The 20,340-nt window shown below is 35.7% G+C and overlaps 1 protein-coding gene across 6 annotated transcripts in view; it reads left to right on the plus strand.

The window, feature by feature from the left end:
- The window catches only part of SPECC1L (sperm antigen with calponin homology and coiled-coil domains 1 like), a 75,823-nt gene that overhangs the window by 35,423 nt on the left and 20,060 nt on the right, over positions 1 to 20,340 (plus strand). For all 6 annotated transcript variants that reach the window (XM_068910950.1, XM_068910951.1, XM_068910952.1 and 3 more), the window contains 6 exons: positions 1,194 to 1,357; positions 3,033 to 3,124; positions 9,331 to 9,421; positions 11,314 to 11,397; positions 13,083 to 13,239; positions 16,743 to 16,845. In XM_068910950.1, coding sequence (XP_068767051.1) covers positions 1,194 to 1,357; positions 3,033 to 3,124; positions 9,331 to 9,421; positions 11,314 to 11,397; positions 13,083 to 13,239; positions 16,743 to 16,845 — 691 coding nt within the window. The remainder of the gene's footprint in view (positions 1 to 1,193; positions 1,358 to 3,032; positions 3,125 to 9,330; positions 9,422 to 11,313; positions 11,398 to 13,082; positions 13,240 to 16,742; positions 16,846 to 20,340) is intronic.

Consider the following 20,340-nt stretch of genomic DNA (forward strand, 5'->3'; position numbering starts at 1 on the left):
ATTCATAGATTAAAGACATCTTGGACATCAGCATTTGAATCCTGACTGCTTTGTCAGATGTCTGGCTTCCGGCATTTACGGCAATGATATTTGTGATGTATACGTTAAACAGTCTTGTGTGTCAACATAGATGGCCTTTTTTTAGGATAGGTTACGCTTAACCTAGAGACCAGTTGGATATGAGATTATGCAGGCTACGTAATTTGGGAAAAACCTGATGATAGAGAGATGGAAGACAGGAAGAGCAGACTGGTTACAGAGAAACTAGAAAATGAGCTGGATGGGTGGGTGGTGGGGGTAAGGCATACTAGCTGAAGTAGGGTCACCAAACTGAGTAATATGCGCAGCTATTAGTAATACATTTAAGCCAGAATTGTAATTGTTTAGTAACTGCTTGAAAATAAGCCTTTGAGATTACAGTTGCAATTTTGAAGGCAGAATTGGCTCACTAATTCCAGTCAGTGTATTCATTATTTCTTTAAACACAAGCATCTTTTGTCATTCAATTCACTGTAGGTGAGGAACTAAAAGGCCCCTGAAATAAATTCCTCAGAAGTGGTATAGCTACTGTACTGGAGAAAGTATGCTAGTGTCTGAAGCCAAAATAAGGCAACAGTTAATTAGTTTAGACCGTAGAAAACAGGTTTACTGAACAGTTCTTATCTTGTGAGTGACACTGAGTACAATAACCACCATAAATATTCTGTTCTAAAATTCTAATTTTTTTTGTTTGGAAACTATGATTTAGACTCTGCCTGAAGAGGTATGTCAAAAATATACTTATCTCTGTTTTCTATGTATGCAGGCAGGGGAAAAAAACCTTCTTTGAGCTGATTGTTTTCATATGAAATGGCGATGTCCTTCATCTGCAAATTTTACAAACGATAACATGCATGCATGTGTGTGTTTGTGCCTCTATCTGAGGGATGGGCAGAAAGCTTTAAATTGAGTATTGATTTGATAGACTTTTCACCTGGTGCTTAAGGTCTCTTGCTGATAAATAGTAAGAGTTTACAGTGATAATTTAGGCTGATAATCTATTGCTAAATTACAGTGGAAGGAAAACTAGGTTAATGTAATGATTTGATTAGACGATAGATTTTAGGTTGGCTTCAGATTTGTGTTCAAGTTTTAACAGTTTCTATGTTAAATTGTCTCTCTAATGATTTAAATGGGCTTCATATTGATTTCAGGCAGGAAGAAGAACGTGGTCGAGTGTACAATTACATGAATGCTGTAGAAAGAGATTTGGCAGCCCTGAGACAGGGAATGGGGCTGAGTCGCAGATCATCTACTTCCTCAGAGCCAACTCCTACTGTAAAAACACTCATCAAGTCATTTGACAGTGCCTCCCAAGGTAATTATTTTCAACCAGTGCAGTAGCTGTGCAGAGTTAGGGATTTGCCTATGTTGACACATATATTTCTGAGTGCTTATCTAATTCAAGGGTAAGTTGCTTTATTGTACTGTTGTGATCTAAGTGATGGCTGAAACCAACCTAAACTACATTGCACAGCAGGTCATTCACTATGGTTAAACGCAAACATCCTTTTTTGCTGTCTTGGTTTTTTTTTTTTTTTTTTTTCCTTCTTCACTGTCACATTGCCAGTGACTCATAGGCTAAACAGTGATTCAGTGCTCCCATATATTAGGAATACATGAAACACAAATTATACACACAATTGTACCTGGAAGGAAAGCTGACTTCAGTCTTCACGTTAAGGTGCTGAACTTGATGTACCAAACTAAGCATTCTGGAAGCCATGTAATAGCTAGAGCCAAGTTTGTTTCTTTGAATGACTTGCATTCTCATAGTAAGAGTGCTAATGAAATTTAAATGAGGTCCAACCAGTGTTGCCTATTAAAAGAAATAAGGAATATTTTCGAAAATGAAAAAGACCTCACTGCAGAGACAACGGACTTTACTATGATTCTCTGTTTGTGAAAACAGGTGCTGTTGTTAAAGGTGAGCAGGATAAGGAATCCAAGTAATTACCCTGAAATGGGAAACACTCAGGTTTTAGTTTTGGCAGCTTGTATGGATTGAATTATTTCCCTCCCCAAGCCTTTTGACTTTGAAATTTATTTACAGTAATGTCACTGTAAGTCTCTCTAGGGGGGAGGACGAGATTTACCGTACCTGTACTGTGCACATCTATTTTTAATGGCTTATAACCTGAACATTTGTTACGTTGTAGAAGCAACTATATATTATTTGGTTATTCTGTAAATGATTCTATTTCCACACATATTCTTTATTCTTAGGTGTGCACTGTTTTGGACTTTCCCAGTGTTAATTTAGAAGAGTGTTTTTTGATCTGTCCTTGGATAAAGGAGCAAAATAAAATGGCAAACCCAGTCCGCCTTCTTTTTCACCTTTACTTCAAGCTGATATCAGTCTCCTTCCCCAGCGTTCATACCTAATCATGCTATTAAGTAATCAGAGGGCTGATTGAACAACTCGGCACTTCCTTGGCTGCTACCATAAATTTTTTAAAACATGATATTTGTTTAATCCCACAATCTTAGGGATAGTTTTATACTACAGTAGGCTTGTAGAGCCTGTGTAACAGTAACAGTAGTCCATAAGTATATATGGACTTTGGAATAGAGAAAGGAACAGCTGGTGATACAGGGTATCCTTCTCATCCTACTGGCAGACCCAGTAGCCTGCTACTATGTCTTTAATTGTCTGGAGATCAGAAAACCACTAATGTCATTATTTACATCTTTCAAGATAATCATATCCTGCACCTTAGCCTTGTCCACCCCCTGGAAACTTCAAAATGTTTTTACTGGGTGATACAGAATTCAAAGACAGAAGATGAATGTAATTACAGAGGAATGGATGTGTAGGCAGACTCTTAAATGCTCAGACTCTGCAGTCAGTTTCTAATTGAAACTTTAAAAGTTTTGTTCTGGGAAAACTAGTAATGTAAAACACAAGGAGAGAGTTTGCTATATACAAGTCTTCTGTTTCACTGCAAAACAATGCAATGCTTGTGATGGCTTCCTTTTTATGTTTCTGCTAGTTCCAAGTCCTGCTGCTGCCACAATTCCTCGCACTCCCCTGAGTCCAAGCCCCATGAAAACTCCTCCAGCCGCTGCTGTGTCCCCTATGCAGGTAGGTGTTTTGTGATTGCACTTAGTCCTTCTTCATGAAGAAGAGCACGTGAAACTATGGGTGGTATACAAACAGAACATACAAACATTGTCTGGCTCTGTGGGAAACAACAAAATAGTCTCAAGTAAGTAGTTCCTAAAATGTTCAAATAACAAAAGTGTGTTTTCCCAATTACACTTTAAAGAATGACATTTGGACAGCTTTGTTAAAGAAATGTAAAAAATGCTTTATGCAGACACAGCCTGTCTCTCTTCCTTCCAGTCCCCCATCTCTGTTCCACGTAAAGATATCTCCTTAAGCACCTCTTTTCTTTTGAGGGATTATCATTATTTAGGTATACGTTATTACATGTCATCTTAGTATAATATCTCTTTAAGCATTGCAGCTAAGGAAAAATTACCAGATATCTTAATATTTGCACTTAATATGTGCACTTTCTTAATCCTTCACTGAGAATCATAATTTGGCATACTTTGGAAGTTCTTGATAATTATTCCCATCCTTACTATTCCTGTGCTACTGAGAAGTACGATAAGAGAACTTTATCTGCATTCCTTAGTTTTAGTGTTGCTGTTTGTCAGTCCTTAGTCCTGTGCCTGGCACGGAGACAGCAGTAACACTCGGGGCAGTGGACTAAGATGCGTGCAGAATCTGTGAGCAATCTTCTGTATAAATGTATCCCATGTTGTGTGGGCTTTTGGTGTCAGACCTGACTGGGGAGGGATGAAGTCACTGTAAGTTGATTATCTTAATGCATTTTGTACTGACTTGAGAGAGTTTTGGCCAGTTGTTGATTGTACTGTGTATTTTGTCCTGTCTCCTCTGTAGCTTTGTCTCATTTGTTCATCTGCTACAGAAGTCTGAGTATACTAGGATTGCATCATCAGTACACTAGTGCTCTGTTCTTTAGATTATTGCTGTTTATATTATCTCACTATCTACGTGAAAGCTGGATTTGGGCAAAAGCCTACAAGCTTAAGGACAAAGTAGATGGGATGAGGTTGTATTTGTTTACAAAGAAAAATCAAATAATTGATGCTTTATTGCTTTATAATACCAGTAATTCTCCTCTTACCTTCAAGATGTTGCTAATCAGAAGTGTCAAAATTTGATTTTTTACATGTCAGCATAATATTTCAATAACGAATCCTGTCCGTGTGAACTGAAGAATCTATATCAGTATTGGTTTTTAGTGCTTTAGGAACCATACCTGAAACAGATTGAACATTCAGTTGTGCTCAGCTAGTATTATTCACTTGAGAATTATTTCATGAAAGAAATACATAATTTAAAAGTGATGTGGAAGAACTAAATTTTTTTGTGAGAGCTTCTGCTATTTTCTGGGGTTCAGTCACTCATGACAGCAGTTTTCTAAATCTCTTTCTAGTTTCCTTGTAGGGAAAGGCATTCTTAAATCTCATGTTCTAAAAGGCTAAACTAGAGCTTTGGCAGAAAAAGACTCTTCAATGCAGCCTAAGGCTTATTTCATGTTACGTACTTAAAAATTAACCATGAACTTTTTTTTTCTTTGGTATCTCAGTGTATTGCAAATCCACTCAAAAAGTTAACAGGTCTTCTTTTAATGTTTTCTCTCTGCCACAATTATTTGAATATTGAATTATACTTCTGGCTTAGAACCAAATCACTAAAAGCTAGATACTTATTAGTAGGAAACATTGCCTGAAAAACAAAGGGGAGGACATGTACGTGAAAACTCATTCTATTATCTTTTTGAAGATGATAGGTGATTTTTTTTTTGTAATTATCCAGAAGGCAACTTTGTTACCTCTGTTATATAAATTGCATTTAAAGACTAGTTGATGCTCAAGAGAGAAGGGATTCGCATTCAAAAACAATTTTCTTCATCTTTTTTCTTCTTTTTTCACACTACTACTTTGATTTCTACTATACTGTTCTACTCAACCTTTGTATATTTTTTTCCTGTGCTTTCTGCTCTCTTGCAATCAAAAAATAAGGTTTCAAAAAGTTACTATGTGAACTGACCTATAGTCTCCCACCTTATGGATGTCCTCCCTGGTCTAAGGCTTTGAGTAAAGGTGGAAGAGTTAATCTCTGTACGAGTGTTGCAGAGCTGCTTATCATTAATTTCAGTTACTCTTAAATGCTATCACAGAAGGAGTATTTGTTTAAGTGGACACTTAATAAGAAACTGGCACAATTTTGGTGTTCTGATAAGGTGGATTGGTTGCCAAAGTGACTCTCAAGTAAAGATGCTTGCTTTCAAGTACGGATGCTTCAGCATGTGCCCTCTCTGAATTATGCATATTGCTTCATTTTTGTGTTGGGCTGTGACATGAATTTCTTCAATCTTAAGAGTCTATACTTCTGTTTTTTTAGTAATATGTGTATACACAAGGAGATATATTTTTGCAACTGAAAAAATCAAACAAAAAAACCCCTTCTGGCATCAGATTCAAGCCAGCAGTGGAACAAAGCAGTTATTTAACATAGCTTACCAATACTGCTAAACAGTTTAGGAAAGGAGTTATGAAGAGAATGCTTTCCAGAATTTAAAACCAAACCTGCTTGGTCAACCCAAAAGTCTAACTAGTCCGCTAGCTTTGTTCCATGACAAATGGCCAAAAGGAGATGCCTGTAGAAGAATACAAGGACAAGCAAGCGTATCTGCTCTTTTCCCGGGTACTTTCTTTGTAGTTGGAGAACTTCCTGAAGTAGAAGTAGTTACAGGCTCATTACTCACCAGTAAATGTCCAGCCTCTCTTTGAACATACATAAACCTTAGGCTCCAAACAATTCACTGTCAAAGACTTCCATGTCTTATCTACTTAATGTGTGAAGAACTATGTCCATCTGTTTGTTTTAAAATTGCCATCTGCAGTTGCATTGGTGTAAACATCTTACTGAAGTACTTGGTGCAAAGTGATCCGGAATAGATACCCGGATGGTGGATGAAGGTCACATTTCCTTCCATAGCCAGGAACGGACACAAGCATTAAGAGTCAGAAACAAAGTATTCAGAGCTTAAAGGATTGGTTCATCCTGCCATAGTTTTGCCTCAAATTTGAAGAGTCAGGTGTGTGTTCTCCTTCACTTTTTTTGTCTCACCTGTGTGTCTGTTTCTCTTCTGGAGCCCGGTAGTACTCCACTATTCCAGTATTTTGATGTTCAGCTGGTAACTTGTATTATAAAAGAAACCATTGAGAAAAGAGTAATAGCTAGGTAGCAGAAAATTTGTCTTCAGACTAGAAATGTCTACGGATGATGGTCTTAACATCTTTAGTTTTATCTGTTACTGTATTTACTTTAAAAAGAGACTTTTTTTTCCTCCTTCAACATATAATAGTCTCTATCCAAGGATAAAGTTGGTCTGTTCTTCATAATTAAAAATAATAATTTCTTCTCCAATATTAGTATTTTTAGTTTTTTAGTTTTGTTTTAAGGTGTTCTAAACTGTGATTTTATAACACACCTTTGCTGTAAAATACTGTTCTACAATGTCTTTTGCCTTGCGAATAATTTAAGGGATATACATAAAATTCAGATTTTTTAAATGTAAAGCGTGCATACACTTTTGAGGAACAGCTCTAAACATGCAAACCATTTAATTTAAGTCTGAACTGCTTTTATTAAAAATCTCATCCAAAAGAACTCCTTAAGGTTTCTAGCACTTTCTTCTGCTAGACATTGGTGTAGACGGGGAAGCGATGAATATAAGACCAGGAGCACAAATTGCGAAGCATTTTTCCTAATTTCTGTCCCATTAGTAGCCTTCCTCAAACGCATGTGACTCCTATGAACATTTGATCCTATTATATTTAATATTGAGGGATTTGAACACTGGTGTGGAGGACACAACTGGTGTGGAGGACACAACTGGTGTGGAGCAGCTAAGCTTGTTTTAGAATATATCTCTAGTTAGAGGAGAAAAAAAACCTTTAAAAACGGGTTGGTAGGATGCATACATACTGGATTCCACATCAGATGTGTCTTGTTTGGTAAACAAAATGAGGAATGGCCAACCTGCAAATTCAGCAAAAGCTCAGTCAAGCAGAAATGTTTCTAACACTGGTAAAAAGGTGTCAGGAAAAATTATTATGAGAGACTTGTGCAATACTACTGTATAGATGTTGCCAATTAGAACTTCATAAGCATATTAGCTTGTTCATTTTCCTCTAATTTTCTGAGTATTAATCACTACGTTAGTCCTTGCAGTTGAAATAGTAGGATATTTAATAAGGAACTAGCGACAACAAAGTTGAATCCTGTCTAGAGTGTCAACAGCAGCAAAACCCAGAAAAGCAAATACTTTGTTTTATAACAAGGAGACCAGAGACATATGCAGCAAGTTATCAGTTAAGTAATACCGTCACTTTCTGACAATATCCGTAAAGGATGTTTGTTTTTAAATGATATACGGAAGTTAAGAAAGTGATAAAGCTATATGGTTATCCACCTCTGTGCCTGCTTTTTATGTACCTTTATTTGCCAACTGAAATATGCTATCTTTGTGACAATCACAAAGCTAGCCAAAATGAAATGTTTTTCTTTTAACCTCATTATCTTCTTCTGTTGTGCTCCTGATTCCTTTTTCTTTGTGTGTGTGGTTTTTTATTTTTTATTTTTAACTTTATTTAAAAAAAGACTCGCTTTGATATGGTGCTTTATTTAAAAAAAAAAAAAAAAAAAAAAAAGCTTTTTTCCTAAGTGGGTGAAGTGAACTTTAAAGGTAAGGCAAGTTTTTTGTGTGACTTATAATTAGTCACATTCACCTGCACATTTAAAGAAGTAATCTTTGTACTGTCCATGCAGACTTTTTAATACAATGAAGTGATGGAGTTTGTTTTGGTTTGTTTTTTTGGTTTTTGTTTGTTTGATTTTTTTTTTGAAGCTAAACTCTTAGATGTTAGTAGCCCTATAATCCTGCCTATGCACACAGTTTTGGATAAGTCTGTCTTGCCTACATGATTTGGCTTGAGAAATACGTGACTGTTATTGTCTTATGTAGATAAGGCTCATTTAACCTTCTCTTCTAATCTTGGTCCAGATAGAGGGCTGAAAGAGTTCTCAGGCTACATACATTACTGGACTGATTATGTGATTAAATATAAGACTCTAATAGGAAGGGCAGGTAATAAAAGTAAGTAGCCTATTTTCAGTAGGGTCTTTGAAATGATAATTTTTCAGAAACAAATGCAGTCAGTCTTCCCTGAGTCTTCAGCGATTGAGTATGAGTTCCCTTAACCGTAAGGGAAATTACTGAAACGTACGTTTCACTAGTGTGCAACTGAAATGCCTATTTCAGTGTTGCCCGGTGGTCACTAAATTGTTGTGTAGAACACAGATGCATCTGTAGTCATATATATGCACTTTAAGCTGCTAGAAGCCATGCATTGCTAAACATTTTACATAAAAGTTACAAAGAAGAATAATAGGAAGGTAACATATAGTTCTCCTAGCAATAATCTAAAACCAAATGAGATCTTTGTTTGACTTTGCAAAGAAAAAAAATAGTTGCATTGATATTTTATCATGTATGTGACAAATACTTAAAAATATCTTTTTTTCAGTTGTTGATAGAGTATGTCAGTTAATTAGATGTTAACAAAAGTTGTTGACGTTCTGAATAAAGAACGCTTTTTTTTCGGTAGGATTTTTCTTAATGAAGAATAGTGGTGTCACCAACCCTCAATATCCTCTTATCCTAACTTTCCAGGAAAAGGTATTAAGTTGTAAAGGCACATGTTAATGATGTAAAACAAGCAGTAAAAGTTAGCTACATATAGGTGGTTGTATAAGGTTAAATAAAAGTATCATGTTTAACTAGAACAGGTTTGTACAAACAAAACATAAATGAAGCTGAAAATTAACACAAAACCGCATCTGGTTTCAATTAAAGGCATGTAACTTTACAACGTTATTTTGCAACATCGGTTTGTGGAACAGGCTTCAGTTTAAAGAAGTAAATGTTACATCAGTTTATGGATGTGTGTGTATATATCTGTATATAATTGTGTATATATTCAGATTGGGAGGAGCAACATGTAAAGAGGGAACGAGTTTCACTAAGTATTTTCACTCTGTTTAAGTTCCTTTTTTTTTTTTTTTTAATTCTTTTAAGTTGATAATGATGTCTTATATCAGAATTTATAAAACTTATTCTGTAATTCATTGTTTTACTGTTTTTACCTTCAAATTAAGTGACATAAGTGCTTTTCTGTTTTCAGAGGCATTCTATAAGTGGACCAATCTCAGCTTCAAAACCCCTTGCTACTTTGACGGACAAAAGACCAAGCTATGCTGAAATCCCTGTTCAAGGTATTCATTCAAATTAATTTAAACTTTTCTAGTAACAATATAAATATTTCTTGTATTTGATATCTTTTAGTATCCAAAGCATCATCATGTAATATACTTTTTAAGGAGAATATTTTAGCTTTATTATATTTTCAATACAAAAAGAGAAACATAAATTTTAATTATTTGTGTTTCATCACATATGGTGGCTTATCAGAAAGATGCTTTTTTGGTTTTTCAGTGAAGCCATGATTGCATCCTGCTGACTGGGAGCTTTGGCAATTTTTAATATGTGCATAAACTGAGATTGTTTGCAAAAACAACGTAAGATGGTGTTGGGGACATGTCCTACTACAGTTTTTCAGATCTTAAAAATGCATGCCTCTGATGTTAAGTTCTGTATTGTGTGATGGGTTTCTGGTTTGTGTTATGGGGTGGTTTTTGGACACCCCCACCTCCCCCCAAAAACAAGGATGATGGATGACTTTGTATTGTATGCCAATAACAAAATATAAACTTGTATAAAGTATAAAATCTTCAGGAGCTAGATGAAAAATTACATGAAATTTAACTGAGTGTTGATTTATCCATTTCCCAATATTTCCCTGTTCTGTGAACTTTGCTTTGTCTCTCAAAACACTGTTCACAATGTGCTCTTCCTGTAGGAATGAATGGCTATCATGCGTTGGGTGTAGTTCTCTGATTTATGCCTGTTTTAGGTTTTTTTGTAGATGTTTCTCAAGATAATCCCCATATGACTCCAGCCTGTATGCTTCCTCTGTTTGGTATTCCTGAGGCCTGATGCTTTCTAAAGTATTTTGTAGCACTTCATAATAGTCTGTATGTGCCAGATTTCCTTCTTGCTTTTGTTAAATGCATATTGAGGTTATTTGTTCAATGCAGCTGGAGTTTTAATTTTAGAATACTTTGATATTTTTAGGAATATTGAAATGCCTTTCCAAGAAGATAGTTTAGAATTCTTTAATTGTTACAGATTTTGTGGATAGACACAAACCTTAAACACACAAAAAAGTGGTGTGCTTTATATAGTTTTTGTGTTTTCATTTTAGTCAGCTAATGCAAGAGCAGGGCTGAATTACGACAAAGCATGCCACACAGAATTCCTGTTTACAGCTATACATGTTTTAAAAGTATCTTTGTAGCAGTGTATGTTTCCTATCTGTCATGTTCTAATTAATGAATTAGGTGTCACAATTCTTTTTAAACCTTATTGATCATTTTTATACTATTTTTATTCAAGTTACTGCCCTCTAAGTGTTTTTACAGCAACATAGCAGTATTTAAACCTTTTGTATACAATTTAAATGTTTTATTTGAAGGAATATTTATTTTAAAGGATGACTTATGTTAACTAAAAAAAGCTAATTCTGATTTGATGTTACAGAAAATGGAATTTTGCTGTAGTCTGATTTTAGTCATTGGCAGTAGGCAGAACTGATCTTTCACTACAATATATAAAAACACCCTTTTGCCCTCACTGCATGGGAGAGGAAAAAAAAAATTAAAAAAAAAAAACAGATGGGGAACAAAGCAATCTGCTTTACCAATCAACGTTGGGAATGACATATGCAATATTTTTCGCAGTATCCTAAATAGAGAATCCTTGCTCAGCCTTTTGGTTTAACAATTCATTTTTAAAGGACCGGGGCAAGTAGATTAGTAAGAGAGGCTTTAGGGAAAACGGATTAAGAAGGTCGTGATGTATTCATAGTGAACTCTATTGGTAATGAGCAGTTTTAGACCTTCTCTTTCATACAGATAGAAACAGTTGTTGTCAGTAAAAGAGAGAAACTCATTCAGCAGCTGGTAGATAATATTCATGGCTCTTACCTGAATCTCTTAGATTTCACTGAAATCTTTGTTAGTGATGCTTTCTTTTTTTTTTTATTCAGAACACTTGTTGAGAACATCTTCTACCAGCAGGCCAGCATCATTGCCAAGAGTACCTGCTATGGAAAGTGCCAAGTCTATTTCGGGTAATGTCACGTTATCTAATGGACTCTTCTTTTCACTGCGTACTTACAGATCTTACTTTTTCAAGAGAGAGCTTTTGTCTTCAAACCACCCAGCTCTTGTTCAGAACTTTAGGTATTTTGAACGGCTTATTTTTCAGTCTATGAGTTTCCTATTGGAATATTTGAGAGAAGAGGCTTAAGCCCAATGGTAAAATAATACTGTTTTATCTCATCAGCACATTTTTTTAAATTGCTTTTCTAGTGTCCTGTCTTGCTGTTGCATGTACAGGCTTGCAGCAAGATACCAGATGGATAAGTATGAATCACACACGAAACATTATTTCTATGTCATCTTTCCTTGTGTTTAAAAATAATTTTGGCATGCAAGGTATATACGAAGGAAGAAACTGTTCCTTGCTGTTACCTGTTACTACTTGTGTGTAGTGCCTTTTTTGTTAAGGCAGAGAGGGAGCCAGAGAAGTATATTCTCCTTCTCTTATCTACTTCATTTTTGTTTGTGAATGTTTTTTCAGTGGTGGAAAAAAAAAAATCACTGCATCTTCTAAAATTGGAGGATGATTGTTTATTTTAACATAACAAATGAATAGATTATACATTAACTAAAGCATGTAAAAGTAGTCCCATGCTACACAGCAAAATTTCTCCCTGTTCTGTAGGACAAAGAATGTTTATGGTAAATCATTTTTAAAAGTCATTGTGACTGGCAGAATCTATAAAGATTTTTCAGTGTTACTTTTATTCAGTGTTTACTGCACTTTTGATGTTAATAGCAAATTTTTAAAAAATAGACTTGATACATGCCAGTTTATATAGAGCATTAGTTTACTATCAAGCTTATGTCTCAGGGTCAGCCGTGGTTTCTAAAAGCAAATCTTTAAGATGTATAGCACAAGTAGTGTGATGCTGTGAAAATGGTACTTTCCATAAACAAGGCAAAACCAGTTTGAGACCAACATTAAAAAAACAAGTCTATATTTCAGTTTCAAGAAGAAAATATGTTTTAGATTGTTTTGATTTATGTCCTAAAAAAAGGCAAACTTCATACTTTTAACTCAAAACTCTTCTGTACAGAGAAAATGTAGCCATTCTGAATTTTGATGTACAGAAGGAGATTCTTGTGCTTTCATTTATTTAAAAAAAAAAAAAAATTCCTAAAAATCCTGTTTTTCCTTTAATAAGTTGAAGCAAGCCTTTTTTTCTGTGGAATATGGCTGAATGATCTCAGGTCAATCTTTAAATTTGCCTGCTGAAAATATTTAATTAATATTCAGAACATCACATAGATGCCAATCCTTGATTAAAACGAAGTGGAAGTAAGGCAGCTGTCATCTCTAAATGACTTTCTTCTTCTTAGCTACTTGTGCCTTAGCAACTTAACAGCTTGGATTAGAAGAAAAATGAACGATTTGGAGTTAAAATTCCTTCCCATTCATGAAATCCCCCAAGTGGAAGCAGTAATATTCCATTAATCACATTTTCTTTGCTTCAAGATACAGGCTTTATCATAAACGTTGGTGTTGCAGTTTAAGTCCGTGCAGAGTGCAAATATCAAGAGTAACGTTGAAGCATGGTATTGCATATGGGTTTCTATGCTTGGTTTGTGAATTAAATACTTGTCAGATAACAGGAATGAGTTTAAAAGGTTTTCTGTTTACAAATAACCTATGGGCATTTTTTTCACTTAGTTTCTCGAAGAAGTAGTGAAGAAATCAAACGGGATATCAGTGCACCTGATGGAGCATCTCCAGCCTCTCTTATGGCAATAGGTACCACCTCACCACAGCTCTCACTCTCATCTTCTCCTACAGCATCAGTCACCCCTACCACCAGAAGCCGAATAAGGTAAAATCTTCTTTGTGGTATGCTAAAATGTGTTAATTTCATAGCATCTACCTGCATGTATCTAATATATAGCACTAAGCTTGTAGATTTTACTGCCCTCCATGCAATAATGATCTTTAGTAGTCTTTTAGAGCTTCAGAAAGTGTTTTCTGCGGCTCGATACGTATTTTAGAAATTAGACAGAAGTTAGGCTTTTTAGAGCTTATTAGGTCAATACCAGAACTTTATGCTTCACCAGAAAACCAAGCTAAGGTATGTCACTAAACAATGGCATCGCATCAGTTCAAAATACCATGAAGCCAGATCTAAGAAAAGAGCTACAGCGTGTTGAACGCATCTTTGTTCCAGAGTGGCTTGGCCCCCTGGGGAACACATGATAAACTTTTAACTTTAGTATTCACAGCTGGAGACAAAAAGTGGCATGACTAGGTCTTAATTCCGGACACTGCCAAGTCTCCTAAATAGCCATGAGTGAAAGGGCCTGGGTGATGTGTCCCTCAGATGAAATCACATAACGCAAGTCTGAGTAACAAATGGCCAGATAACCCCATCTCATTAGTAAGATAAAAAGATAAGTCTGTGATAAATTTAAAACTTTTCCCATCTGTAATGTTTTCAGTCAAAGGACTTCAAAGTATTTAAGTCTCATGTTACGCAAGTGAGGTATGTACTTAGCCTTACTTCATAAGATTGGGAAACTGGTAGACAGCGGTTAAATGACTTTCTCAAGACCATTTAATGTTGAACTTCCTGACAAACCTTTTGTACACCAAACATGTTAAACTCTTAATATTATGAGATATTGTGACATGTAATAATTACATTTTGAAACTGTAAAATTATTTACAGCTGTGAATGCTATTGAAAACAATGGTTTCCCTGAAATCTGTTGAAGCATACCTCACTGCTGTTCTCCTTTCACTGTGCAGAAGTTTAATTGAGTATGGATCTGTAGGTACTTTACAAGCTATAATGAATATTGTGTGTATTAGCACACACATTTAGTTGTAATTAGTTGTAAATAGTTGTAATTATGGCATCATAACTGTGCTGCCAGAGCATTGACTGAAATGCTAAGCACTATAGGAAGAAAAATTGTTGCCAATGCAGCAGTAGACTCTGTAGCAGTTGGTGTGAGGTGATAAATGGCTTCTTGGGAATTGTCTTCAGTGTTGATGCTAGACTTTAATTTATGTGATTGGATTTCTCTTTTTTTTTTTTTTCTCTCCCCCCACCTTTTTCTGAAAGTTGCTGTAAAATAAACAGTTATTACTAAAGTTCACTAAAAGTACTTGCAGTTTGTGCCCTGTTCTAGCTGCAACTTTGTTGGCTCTTTGATTTGAAATGCAGTTGACCTAATATACTCATTTATAAGATTTATATAAGTCAAACCATTCCTCATTGTCTCCATACAACTTTCATTTGTTTCGTTCAGCAGTGTTTTCATAACTGTGAGAACTTGATATAAACCATGTGCTTTTACTGGAATTTGAGAACAAGCTACACAGCGCTCTCATGGCTAAGCAGTATGTTTAGCATGAAGAGAGGGAGCTTTTTAATATGAGTTCTTGTGTGTTGTCACAAAGCTTTGCAAGTTATCGCTACTCTCTGTTCTGAAATTCTCGTAGCATTGCATAATCCTCATTGTAGAATGAATATACAATCCCATCGTCATTCATTTAGGTCACCTTTAAACTAATACAGCAGTTTGGGCTGTTGAAATCTGTAGCAATTTGAGAATTTAAGTACATAATTTCTTGAAGCACCATTCTAGTTGTGTGGTACCTATAAAGTTCAGGTGCAGTGACCTATTTTGATCACCTCTTTCATATCTAAAATATCCAATTATCAACTTCCTTGCAATGTTAAAACTCTCTGAAATTAGCAGTTAAGTTTGAAGATTCATATTGCTGTCTTTCATACTGTTTATTTTCCTGCTGTGCATTTTTTTCCAGTGGTTCAAATGCCACCTATTGGCATGTCTCAAATGCTACCCCTTATTTCTTTCTAAGGAGCTTTGGGGTGTGGATGTAAGGAGCTTTTAATCTGTAGTCCAGTGAAGACTGGCAAAAGAAATTACAATGCGTATTCTAAGATACTAATCTTAAGTGTATCTCATTGTTTGTTGGTGCGTGATTGCTTTTGTTTATGCAATGAATGACAGGTGCTGTTATCTAGAACAGTGGCTAGTGTTGCATTGATAGCACACCTGCGCGAAGAAATGCACTTTCCATGGATGCTCTTTTTTTTCTCCCCCTAGCAAGAACTAGAGAACTGATGCCTGCAAGTCTGCAGCAGATGACCCACTGGAATACCGTCCCCTCTCCCCACTGCCACCCCCTTCTGTCACTAAATGGGTTGTAAACAACGAAGAGTTAAAAGATTTGGGAATGAATGTATACAAATTATATTTCATATTGGAAATATTCAAAAGGTTTAACTTACGGTAATATATTTGTGGGTATTGTGAGAATTTGCATAGAACTATTTCAAAAACGGCAGACAAGGAAATCTTTGTAGTACAGATTCACTGATAGCCATCTTATTTTAATTTTCCAAGTGGAAACTATTAAAAATAATTTAGAAACAACCGTTGGCGTACTTTACATCCAGTAATCAAGCTCCACAGAGGTATAATATGTAGTCTTTTTTTTCAGAGACTGTTCGCTACAGTGTCTGTAGAAATACATACTGAATCATGTAACTAGGCCACTGCAGAAAATTACAACCTCTCTAATTAATATAGTTTTTTTTTTAAATCTAAATGTTCATTTCTGAAGCCTAGTAAAGACATGTTTATAATGCAATACTGTAGTAACAAACTGGCCAATCCAGATAGGATCATTACTCCCTTCTCTGATCTTTTCTCAAGCAATAAAGTTTTTTGGGTTTTTTTTGTCTTCACCCACAGAGATCCCAGATTCTTTAGGTGACTGATTGAGTACAAATTGACAAGGTTTCTTATATTCTTTTTCTTATTTGTAAATACATAAAAATGACTTAAAATAGTTTGATAGACAGGAGATGAAATTGATTGCTTTTATTAGGAATTGAACGTTCTTGCTGCAAAAAAACTGAATCATTATTGCCAGTATATCGAATAGTAGATCAAACTGGTTTTCTCTCTCCTCCTTTTTGAGAACTCCAGATCTCAGGCAAATGTTCTGTAGTAAGTGTGTGCTGCTAATATTCAAACTTATTGTTGTTTCAAGGTGACACCTGTAATCAACCATGAGATGCGAAATAGATAATATCAGTTTATTCTTTTTCTAAATACAAAATAAAGTCACTTGAGTTAGGTTAATGGTTCAAGCTGGAACTTACCATGTTCTGAATTGAATTTTCTGAACTCTTGGAAAAAGTATCGTTGGGATTGAAAGACCTAGAAAGACGGTTTAATTTGAAGGGAGAGAAAAGATGATTTGCTAATGAAAGAAATTCTCTGAAGTAACTCAAGCTATAAGCTTAACAGCTTATAAATTACTCTTCTCCCTTGTTCCTAGGGAAGAAAGGAAAGATCCCTTGTCCGCCCTAGCAAGAGAATATGGAGGATCCAAGAGAAATGCCTTACTTAAGTGGTGCCAGAAAAAAACAGAAGGATATCAGGTAACTGTAGAGCTGTTTAACATAGCATACTTTTAGCTGCAACACATTAGAATCTGCCAGTGGCATAAAGCAGGCTGCTCCACAGTTCACTGCATAAATTGCAATGGAACTGGTATGTACTGTACTCTCTTCTTGGAACATATGCTACGAGTCCTAACCTAACATTCATACCTACTTAGTCACTTTACTGCATGTTGTAAATGTCTTCTCCCCCCCCCCCCCTTTAAGGGACAGCTGACCTCCCATTGAGGCACTTCAAAACAGCAGTTTTAGAGATTGCACCTTTGAAACTGTAATATAAGGTTAGCAATGCAAGGTTTTAAATTAACCTGTCTCAAAATGCAGTTGTAACACTCTTAGATGTGAGAGAGAGTTTTTAGTAGCTAATTAGTCTAATTTTATTTGGATCTGTCAGTGCGATCCCATTCAGTCTCTCTTTGGGGACAGTCTGTTTTGTGAAGGTTGCATTGTCTTGCATTTTGTACTTGGCTTTCTAAGGCAGTTCCAAATTTTTTTTCATTTAGTCTAAATGTTATCAGAAGGTTGAAAGAACTAACGAGATCCAGAGTTCTCCTGATTACATTATTTTTTTTGAAAGAATAGTGGCTTCAGCAAACTAAACCAGGATGTTAATAGTCTGACCATGATGTATTTGTTTGGCTAACTTGTATTGAAAGTGTTTGGAATTCCCAACACAGTCTTTAGTTTAAGAACTTTACTCTTTCCATGATTTGAGACTCACAATGCAGGAGGAAGTTGAGCCGCATAACAGGATGATCACCCATCCATAGGAAAAGCAGTCTTTCAGTACAATGGACGGGCTTGTGGTATAAGCCCTCCCCCATCTTCCTGTGGTATGTCTAGTACTAAATCGTGCTATTTCTGAGAATAAGCTTCTTTGTGGAAAGAACTTTTCTCCTTCCTCACCTTTTTAAAAAGGCAGGATGTTATATTTCTTTATAAATCCTCCAAATCTGAGCGCAAAAATATTTTTTTTTCCCCCTCTTATCTTGAAATGAAAGATGAACTTGACAGCTTCCCTAACGGCTTCGGAAAAATAATAGAAAATATTCCAAATCTTTCATTCTATATCTGTGTAGAGAGACAGAGTCATTTTTTTGCTTATATTGGTTGCTGCTTATAATTCCTTTCCTTGATTTTTATGAGCACTAATAGAAGAGCAGGTTTTGATGTTTACTGTAGCTGCTTCTCCAATAACTGTGATATGGTTCTCTGCTTGTGGTGCTACTGCAAAGCCATAGCATATAGCATCTCTAGAACTAATGCACGCCTGCCTTTGAAAGAGAAGGTTAATAGTAGGAAGTTGTATGAAGTTGACTTTTGAAGAAGTTTTGTTTTGGTTTTTGGTTTTCTTTTGCTTTAGATATCCTTATTTTTCATTTCTCTGTACAAGATTTACTTTTTTTCAACATCACCTGAAATTTAGTTCTGATTGCACACCATGTTAATGGTGTTCTAATGCTTTAAATATATCTGGCATTGTATTCATTATGAATAGTGTTTATCCAGCTTTTGGGGATCTCAGCACCATTATCAATACCAGATAAGGATCTCTTTTTGGAAATAGAAGCTTCTCAGAGGCTTCCTTTTTTATCAATTCTATATGGAATCGAAAAGGACATGTAGTAAACAAGCTTCGCTATAATGAACTCTCCCTTCTTTCTGAATCGTACTTCAAGAACTGCAGCTCTCTTCCTACTTTTCTCTCCCCCAAATATTGCCAGGCAACCTTTTCTTACCTCCAGCTCCTCCTAGTGTCCTTATTCTCCTCCACAATTCTTGTTTATCCCCAGCATCTCCCATCATGATAACTTCTACTTTTCTCCTGTACCACTGTCTGCTTTTGTTTGGCTTGCCATGGGGCAAGAGCCAGCACGTGTTTTTCAGAGCTACCTGCAGGCTGCCTGACCAGCTGTCTTCTACCTCTGAGCTGCTGCGTGGGGCCGGGCAGAACACATGAATCCTAAACTTCCCTGCCTTGGTAGTAATAAGAGCACTTTCTATGCAGTCACCGATTTTATTCTTGTTAGCTATTATTTATTTACTTATAATAGGTTAAAGGAACAATACTTGCAAATAAAATCTGTAACAGGTTCTAAAGTGTCCTGGAAAAGAATAACTATGATATGAAGAGGGAAGAAAAAAAAAAAAGGGGGAGGAGGGCGACAAGAGGCCCTAGGAGGCTTTTATTTCAGTATAATTCCTTTGTTAATTTTATTGTAATAATGCTATATTAATTTTTCTAATGCAAAATCTAAACAAACTACTAATATCTAGGTAAAACTTAGTCTGATACACCAGCATCTGTTGCCTGTGGCTTTGCCAGCATAGGCATGTTTACTTCTTCACCACTTCCCAACAGGAATCAGTTTCTATGGTCTCGTTTTCTCCCTCTAACTGGAGGTGGCTTCTCGCTCTAACTGCTGCAATTTTTATACGTATTTGTGTGTAAAATATTTTTTAAAAGTCCAGCTGTTGGTATTTCATAGAGAGGGTAGAATCATGCACATTGAATTAAAACCTTGTTTCTAGTATAAAACTATGTTTGCTCTTAGTATTGTTTTACCTCTCATTCTTGTGATTGTTTTTCACTGGTTTTGGAGAATAGTTGAATTTCTGGTTTATGCATAAACTAATAGAGACTGCTCAGCCATAGCCAGATTAATTTAAAAAATTGGTTTTAAGTGTCCAGAGTTATAGGTGAGCTGCCAGTGGCTGAAAATGTTAAAAACAAAACACGATGTGGTTGGCTCACCCTTACTAATAAGCAGCAGCATATGATTGAATCTTATTCTCTTTGAAAGATAGCTGAAGTTTTTGAGCTTCCCATTCCCATCGTGTCCCATATTGACACGATACTTGTGGAGTATGCTGTACTACTTAGTGCACTTTAACTAGTTTTTTTTTGTATGCTCAAATGAAATGGAAGAAGAAAATCTTCTGCTCTCCTATCGCCTCCGGGAAATTACTTTCACGCTTTTGATTAAGTATCTTTAACTCTGTTCTAGAAGCTTGAAATTTTGTGATTGCTAGGTAATTTGAAGAAGTTAGCATGATGAAGCTCTAATTTCAGCCCATTGTTAATTGAAGGATTTTTGTAAAGTCCTTCACACGTTTATGCTAGACTGTACTTTCTGCCTGTGACAAACGCACAGTTCCACACAGCAGAATTTCTCTTAGTTTCTGTGGTTGTTATGAAAATAGAAACATAAAAGCTGTAGAAAGACCTTCAAGGTATACATTGAAATAACAAAGTTTGCTGTGTAGCTGTCATAGCAATCTCAAGTCTTTCCCTTTTGTGAATGCGTTATGATAAACAAAATACCTTACCCTGTTTAAAAACTGTAACAAATTATTTCAATGGGCAGTTTGGACGATGTATTCAAACAAACGTGAAAGGAAATCAGTGAACAGCTTTCTTGAAAAATTGCAGTTATGCAATATTTAATTGTATTTCCAAATTTATCATTTTTA

This window comes from Struthio camelus, chromosome 17 (assembly GCF_040807025.1).
Source record: "Struthio camelus isolate bStrCam1 chromosome 17, bStrCam1.hap1, whole genome shotgun sequence".
Classification (NCBI taxonomy): domain Eukaryota; kingdom Metazoa; phylum Chordata; class Aves; order Struthioniformes; family Struthionidae; genus Struthio; species Struthio camelus.